The 8342-nt window shown below is 43.6% G+C and overlaps 1 protein-coding gene across 1 annotated transcript in view; it reads left to right on the forward strand.

Moving 5' to 3' along the window:
* Nucleotides 1-7823, forward strand: part of fam20ca (FAM20C golgi associated secretory pathway kinase a) — a 36766-nt gene extending 28943 nt beyond the window's left edge. Inside the window, exons 4-10 of the mRNA XM_080044492.1 lie at nt 1313-1405; nt 2798-2913; nt 3540-3720; nt 3873-3982; nt 4113-4194; nt 4452-4511; nt 6004-7823. Coding sequence (XP_079900618.1) covers nt 1313-1405; nt 2798-2913; nt 3540-3720; nt 3873-3982; nt 4113-4194; nt 4452-4511; nt 6004-6262 — 901 coding nt within the window. The 3' untranslated portion in view covers nt 6263-7823. The remainder of the gene's footprint in view (nt 1-1312; nt 1406-2797; nt 2914-3539; nt 3721-3872; nt 3983-4112; nt 4195-4451; nt 4512-6003) is intronic.
* The last annotated feature ends 519 nt before the right edge of the window (nt 7824-8342 follow it).

Here is an 8342-nt window from a genome sequence, read left to right on the forward strand (position 1 = left end):
AGCATTGCATCCGGTGGAGAAAAAAAATACTAGTCCCCTCTCCCCGCTCTGGGTAGGAAAGAAAGTGATCACAATAGCTGCAATTGATTTATGGGTAAAAGGCTGCTTCCTCGACATGTCAGTGAATAGCAGGACAGGTCGTTTTCTGTTGTCAGTCAGGAGGGAAGAGGGGGAGGGTGTAAAGCACCTCTCCAACCCAAAGTCCAATTCACACTAATGGAGTGGAGGAGGACAGATAAAGGAGGACAGAGCGGAGGGGGGTGGGAGGCTGCAGCTACAGCAGGTTTAGCGTCAGGTGTGTCTGCATGTGTGTATGTGTGTGTGTAAAGCAAGTGCATATGTGTAGAGGTAATATCCTTCCGACAGACGAGCGAGCAGCCAGCCAGACATCCAGACATTCAGACAGGCAGACACAAAAAGTGGCTCAGAGCAGTTCCTGACTCAGATCCAGAGCTCTGTTGGCAGGGATTCTGTCTGTGTGTGTGTGTGTGTGTGTGTGTGTGTGTGTGTGTGTGTGTGTGTGTGTGTGTGTGTGTGTGTGTGTGTGTGTGTGTGTGTGTGTGTGTGTGTGTGTGTGTGTGTGTGTGTGTGTGTGTGTGTGTGTGTGTGTGTGTGTGTGTGTGTCTGTGTGTGTGTGTCTGTCTGTCTGTCTGTCTGTCTGTCTGTCTGTCTGTCTGTCTGTCTGTCTGTCTGTCTGTCTGTCTGTCTGTCTGTCTGTCTGTCTGTGTGTGTGTGTGTGTGTGTGTGTGTGTGTGTGTGTGTGTTTTTGTGTGACTGCGTGAGTGCGTGCGTGTTCGTGTGTGTGTGTTTGCTGCAGGATGTGAGCTAGAATCTCATCCAGTTTTCTTTGAAGCCGCCGTGTCCACACTAGGCTTTGGTCTCATGCGTCAGCTTCTGTCCTAGAAAAGGGACGCAGACGCTGAGATGAGTTTGACCCTAGAGGGGGAGGAGGAAAGGCTGGTGAAAGCTGAGGAGAGATTTGCACAGAACTGTCTGTGATCAAAAGACAGGCACACACTGACTTATAAAACTCATCTGATCTCGAGAAGTACTGCAGATCAGTGTAGGGACAATGTTTTCAATTACCTTTCTCATGATTCATTCAGTACGAGAGAGAGAGAGAGCGAGAGAGAGAGAGAGAGATGAAATAAATATATACGCTATATGTTAAAAGGCTTTTCTATTTATTCTTCAATCTAATTTTGTACTATAATCATTCTGTTTGCTTTCATTTAAAGTGCATTCACCGTAGGTAACAAAACAAGGCGCAATGTCATGATTAATGTTTTTTTTTTTCACCTCTGTCTTTCAGGCAGACCAGGGAACAGGAAACCCCTCCGGACTTCTTCTACTTCTCCGACTATGAGAGGCACAACTCCGAGATCGCCGCTTTTCACCTAGATAGGTGAGTTGGACTTTTTTTTCTCGTTTCCTGTCCGAGAGCTCTTTTATTACTTCAGTTTGTTCCCTGGGATGACTGATGGGTCACACAGGTTCACTCGCAGCAGACACCCATTATTAAAACAGAAGTGTACTAGTAATGGACTGTGAAAATGTGAATGGGATTAAGTACACAAGGGGATTGGATAACACACTGGAGCTCAGGGATCACCTCCTCGTGCTTGCTGCTGAGTTTATTGATTTTTTCACATGGTCCTTTTTACTCTACAGGCTCCAGCTGACACAGTCAAAGTTTGGGACTCTCTGGGGAGGATGATTAACGTTGCGCAGTATGTCTTAAGGGTCTGATGAGGGGCGGGCACGCTTATTACATCACACATGCTCACTAACACACACTCTAGCTATCTGTTAGATGAGGTCAGAAGCATGATTTGTTTTTCGTGTGGGGGGGAAAGGGAATGGAGCTGACACAGAAAAACAGGCACGCCATTGCCACAGGGACATGGTTTAAGGGGGACAGGCTTCTGTGTACTCTATAGAGCTATTTTCTTCTTTTTTTTGCACCATGCGGGACTGCCTGTGAGTTCTAGTGTAGTTGTCCCGACCGCAGCAGCCCTCTGGATACCAATCTGAGCTGCTGCTAGTTTCCGGCTTCATATTGAATCAGAATTGCAGTAGGGGGATGTGTTTATGACATGCTACAAGTTTCCCTGGGTGATTTGTTTTTTTATCCAATCTGCTCTTTGCCAGTTACCACCTATGACGAAACAATGATTGTGACTCACAGATGTGTAATAGGCAGAGTGCCTCTCATAGGCAAACACACACATGCACACACACACACACACACACACACACACACACACACACACACACACACACACACACACACAGCTACTCCTTTGTCACCAATGGCCCTACATGACGGTGCAGTTTGCAGCTCCTGAATGCTGTCCTCTGTAGGATAAGGTTTCGCCAAACTCTGCTCCGCTAGTGTGTGTGTGTGTGTGTGTGTGTGTGTGTGTGTGTGTGTGTGTGTGTGTGTGTGTGTTTTGTGTTTCTCCTCCCAGGAGGCTTAGATTTTGTATCAAACGGATCAGGGTCATTTGGACAGCAAACATGCAGCAGGGCAGGCTAAACAGGGGCCTTGCGGTCGTAGTGTTCTGACATAAGAGCAGAGGTGCTTGTGATGTACTGATTAGAGTGCCCCCCCCCCCCATAAAGTCTCAGTCCTCAAAGAACAGCAGACCACGTTGAAATCCGGTATGTGGTCGTTCTCTGCATGTCCTTGCCCTGTGTGCTCCATTTTATCTCTGTCTCTCCAACCTGTATAAAAAAAAGGCCAAAAATAAATAAAAAATCCTATAATCAGTGTATTTCTCTCGTATTTTTTTAGGATCCTTGACTTCCGGAGAGTGCCCCCGGTGGCGGGGCGACTTGTCAACATGACGAGAGAGATCAGAGATGTGACGCGTGATAAGAAGCTGTGGAGGACCTTCTTCATCTCACCAGGTAAACTCTACAGGCCTTTGCAGCTTCACACTGTCATGTAGCTACTAGTCTGCACCACCTGGACAGAGCACAGGAGAATATGGCTACAGCTTAAAGTAAACCGGGTTATGTACAAAGTCTTACAAATTATTTATGCTAGTCTTGTGTTCCTATGTCCGGGTCCTCTTTTCAAGGCAGTACAAAGGGCTTGAAAGTCCTGGCCTCATTGTTTGATGATTAATAAAGTTTTAGCCAAAAGTCACCACAGGGTGGCAGTGTAAGTCAACTTATTATAAAAAGCTGTACAATGATGGAGTTCAAAGGGTTTTTATACAGTATGAACAGAAATTGATAGACAAGTGCTTTGAGGAAGATTTTTTTTTAGAAAATACCACATCATTTAAATTCAAACAAGACTTAAGTATTTGTAATATATGTTACCTAGATTATGGTAACATATTGATACTGACCACAGCAAACCAAGATGTTGTGTATTATAGTGATGGGCGGAGGGGGGGATGTAAACTCACTCAGAGCAAAGGAATTGTCACATTGTGTGTTGAGAAATGTAACCCTTTAGGTGTGCTCCCTCTTTGACTTGATCTCTAAGTCAGTGCCTTATTTTATTTTTTTCTCTCTCTCCTTAGCCAATAACGTCTGCTTCTACGGCGAGTGCTCGTACTACTGCTCCACTGAGCACGCTCTGTGCGGTAAACCGGACCAGATCGAAGGCTCTGTGGCGGCCTTCCTGCCAGACCTGAACCTGGCCAAACGCAAGACCTGGAGGAATCCCTGGAGACGCTCCTACCACAAACGCAAGAAAGCAGAGTAAGGAGACGACGTCATCATTTACTCATTCGTGCACACCTCCTGTCGTCTGAGTCAGGGTTTTTGATCATACACCTTTCTGTGAAGACATGTTTTTTTTCTCCACACATGTATGTATACATATACAGTATATATGTTCTGTGTATTATCAGGTGGGAGTCGGACCCAGATTACTGTGACGAGGTGAAGCAGACTCCTCCCTATGACCGCGGCACTCGACTGCTGGATGTCATGGATATGACCATCTTTGACTTCTTAATGGGTACGAGTGGATGAAACGCATATAGACACAATATACTGTATATCAAGCAACAGGTGAATACATGAGATGTGTGTCCTCACTCTGGAGAGCGTTGTCCTCTCTCAACCTCTGTTCTCTCTCTCTTTCACAGGCAACATGGACCGACATCACTACGAAACCTTTGAGAAGTTTGGGAATGACACCTTCATTATTCACCTAGACAACGGAAGAGGGTAAATTGCATTTTAAAGTGTCTCTTAACCAAGGCTAAAAGTTAAATTCACAGTTATAATAAAAAAGACAAATAAAAGTATTCTACAGTAATTAAATGAGCGAATTGTATCTGCCTTCTTTAGATATTTTTCTAATAGCTCCTTTAGAACATTAATGCCAACGGCTTAACAGCTGTATATCAAGCAAACTGGTACATGGTGTGTGTTTGTGATAATACCCGCTTAATCTTTTGATTTCTAACCCCACACCCTCACAGGTTTGGAAAACACTCCCATGATGAGCTGTCCATCCTGGTGCCTCTCAGCCAGTGCTGCAGGTCAGACATTGAAGCTTTTCTGTATCTCTAAACAATCTTTTTGGAAGGTGTTTTGTTTTTTTACCTTCCTTCAGCCCTTCAAACACTTAAACCCATCTCAACTACTTATTTCCCTTAGGACAAAGTAAGCACTCCTCGAATTGTGCAATTACAGCTAGAAGGATAAGATGGCTAGATTACAAAAAAGTGAAAATTCCAGATAAATTCATTATAATGAGGCATCCAGGAGGCCTACAGTGGTCAAGAAGAAATATACCTGTTATGGTCACGGTACAATTTATAGTCGTGGCCCTTTCTCTCCATGTTTGCTATCTGTATTTCTACTTTGGTTTAAGCCAATAAAGGCAAGAATGGTAAGACAGGGGCAACCCAGTGGCTCACCAGCAGAGGGCATAGCATTATGACACAATTCCTTGTCTTGTCTGGGTGGGGTACTGCATGTCTCCCCCCTCACTCTCCCCAGGGGTGGATTACTGCACAGGCTCACTGGGCACAGGCCCAGGGGCCCAAGGGCTCAGGGGGGCCCTATGCCAGAGATACTGATAGTAACTTTTCATGTTGCATAGTCAAAGAGCTCAGTCACTCATGTCAATAACAGGGTCCAAAAAGTAATAGCCTAAATATAAGGATATTCATTAAAATTTAACAAGATAGAAATCATCATGGGCCAGTTGCAGAGTGGATAGCGACGAGTGGGGGGCCCTTTAAGAGTTTGTGCCCAGGGGCCCATTATCTCATAATCCATCTATGACTCTCCCCATTTCAACTCTGTGCTTAACACCAAGAAGAAATCCAGGAAAATATTATCACATTAAAGAGGACCTATGATGCTTTTTGACTTTTATGACCTATAAACGTTGTTATGATGATTCATAGTCATGCTTAACCATACTAAATGATCAAATAATGACTTACATGCATTTCGACGTATTCCCTGCTGACCGTCTGGGGTGTCTGTGCAGAGCACTAAACACTATTCTAGCCAGTCGAGAAGTCACGTCTTCAAAGCGGTCTACCCTTTCATAATTGGTGACGTCGCATAAAAATTGGTGATGTGACCACGCGGATGTTTCCATGTATGGTAATGCTGTCACTTCCCTGTTCGCGTCTGCCTCGCGCCCTTATAGGTCCATGCTCGCGCTTCCCGCCACTGAAAGTGTTTCGGAAGGAAGGTAACCAATCACAACGGAGTGGGGTTTGCAGGAGGGGGGGGGGAGGGTAGCGGAGATGGCCGATGCACAGGCGGAGGGAGCGGAGATTGCCGAAGCACACACACTCAAGTGTTGACAGGATGTGCTGGATCGCCAAAATAAGAGAAAGAGCTTCCCGAAAATCTACATAGTTTTTTGTGATGTGATTCGTGTCAGGTTGCTCTATAGCAGTGTAAAACAAGAAATTAAGACCAGAAAAGTAGTATAATAGGTCCTCTTTAAGAAAAATGCCATTATAGTGAGAAACTATTAATTTATCATTTTGTTTGTTTGTTTCCCAGGGTGAGGAAATCCACCTACCTGCGTGTCCAGCTGCTGGCCAAAGAGGAGTACCGTCTGAGCTCCCTGATGGAGGAATCTCTGCTCCGGGACCGCCTGTCGCCCGTCCTGATCCAGCACCACCTGCAGGCCATGGACCGCAGGCTGCGTCTGGTGCTGCAGGTTCTGGGGGCCTGCATAGAGAAAGAGGGCCTGGTCAATGTGCTGGAGGAAGACCTGGTAGCAGACACACCCACCCACAGGAAGCCAGGCCAAAGGTAGTGAGGGCCAGGCTCCAGGGGGGTGACCCGAAAAAGAAAAAAACAGCATTGATGCTCAGAAAGGAAAATGGACCACTATACCTGTGGCTGTTTCCACCAATGGGACTGCACCAAAAGTCCCACTTTTATGCTACCAAGCTGAATTCAGTGAATTCCAAGACTTGCCATCATTGCCTGTATGGAACCCTGCTTTTTAAGTGTGTTTATGTCACAAGAAACTGTCCACAGACTACAACGAAAGACTTAAGTTCAAGCGTCAGATACAGATGTATTTTGGAGTTTTATCAGATGTTGTATAAGACATAAAGGAACCACTGCTGTTTGTTTTGAATACGCAGGGTATCAGTTTGTTTTACGTGTTTTATTATATTACATAACCAAATGAGAATTTACACTGACTGAGCATCAGATGCTCAGACGATAAGCTTTATAAGTTATCATATTGTATGAACAGGTTGAGGAGGTGCTCGGAGGTTTCAAGATATTTTTTCCTTTTAAAAAAAATATTTTTCTTTTTTCACCTTGTGCACTCAGACACATCAGCTGACAGACACACAAAACAACCTACAACCGGTAGAATATGGTTCTGATAAACTGCGTTCTCTTTTTCTCTCTTCATAAGCTTTTTTTCCTAGCACAGGCCGGCTGACAATGCTGTTACATGTTTTGTGACAGCATGATGCTGTAGTTCAAACAGCAACTTCTTCAAATTGCCTTATACGGATTTTATATCCTTTTTCTTTTTTTCTTTTTTTTTCTTTTTCAGCACAACACTAAAATATTCCTTTCCAGACCAAAAATACTCTAAATGCAAAGACCAGAGACCAGTGGGTGTTAATCAATTAAATGGCAGGCCTATATAAGTGCATTCATATGCTCTACCATTCTTTCATGCCGACCTGGAACATTAATTGCTTTAATATAATTTTCCAATGTATGCAATGCAAAATGTTGCAGTTTGTATGGTGATTCATTTTTTTTATGAGATTTAATTTCCAAATGACTATTTATTGGTGCGAATGACAGTGCTTTCTTTTCATACACGTTGTGAAATATTTGCATTGTGAACCTTAAATACTAGTTCAATTGACATTCCTCTAGCTACTACTTTTATGTTCACATGACAGGGAAAAGAAAATACCAAGCTATCTAATTTTGGGTTTCTGAAATGGCGCCATGCACATTTATCGGTTTTGTCCTCAGAGTCCCTGTGCACTGGCTAACCCGGTACCTTTGCAATGAAAGAAATGCAGTACTTGAATGTTTTTTGGGGTTGGGCAGTATGGACGGGATTCACAGAGGTACGGCCAGTGTAACGCCCACGTGGCTGGAACAGAGAGTGTGAAGTGCTCGTGATAAAGGAGGTTTCAAATGCCTCGTCCCACTACAGGGATATAGCCTAGCCTTCGGCACCATTTTCCATATTCTCTGTGTAAATACCTATAAATACGTTGAAGACCTGACGAACTTCACCGCACAGTGATCCGCTTCTGTTTTTCTGCTCTCGCATTGTTACTGTGAAGATCTGTTTACTAAATGATTAAAGTGTGCAATAAAAAATATTAAAATTGTGTCAGCGGCTGTGGACTTGTGACACTCCTCTTTCTGGATTCCAGTGCAAGGCCAGAGGTAGGTTTGTCAGAAGAGCATGTAAAGTGAGGTGAAAATCTTGGATACCAAAAACTCTGTCATGAATGTTAAAGGCCTACTTCACCGGTTTGAATATGAAGGTGTATTGAATTCTGAGATCCTATGTAGTATAAATGTGCAAAAAAAAAAAATCGGTTCATCCTAGCCTGAGAAAAGGCAGAAAGAGTGTTTTTTTTAACCCTATATCACAGAAAGAGAAATATAGGGTTAAAACGTACTTTGTAAATATTACTATGATGTCACAGTAAAAGACATCACAGTAATATTTACAAAGAAAGTTTTTTTTTAACCCTATATTTCTCTTTCTGTGATGTCACGAGAAAGAGAAATATAGGGTTAAAAAAACACTCTTTCTGCCTTTTCTCAGGCTAGGATGAACCGATTTCAATTTTTTTCGCACATTTATACTACATAGGATCTCAGAATTCAAT

The sequence above is a fragment of the Ammodytes marinus genome (assembly GCF_949987685.1).
Source record: "Ammodytes marinus genome assembly, chromosome: 16".
Taxonomy (NCBI): Eukaryota; Metazoa; Chordata; class Actinopteri; order Uranoscopiformes; family Ammodytidae; genus Ammodytes; species Ammodytes marinus.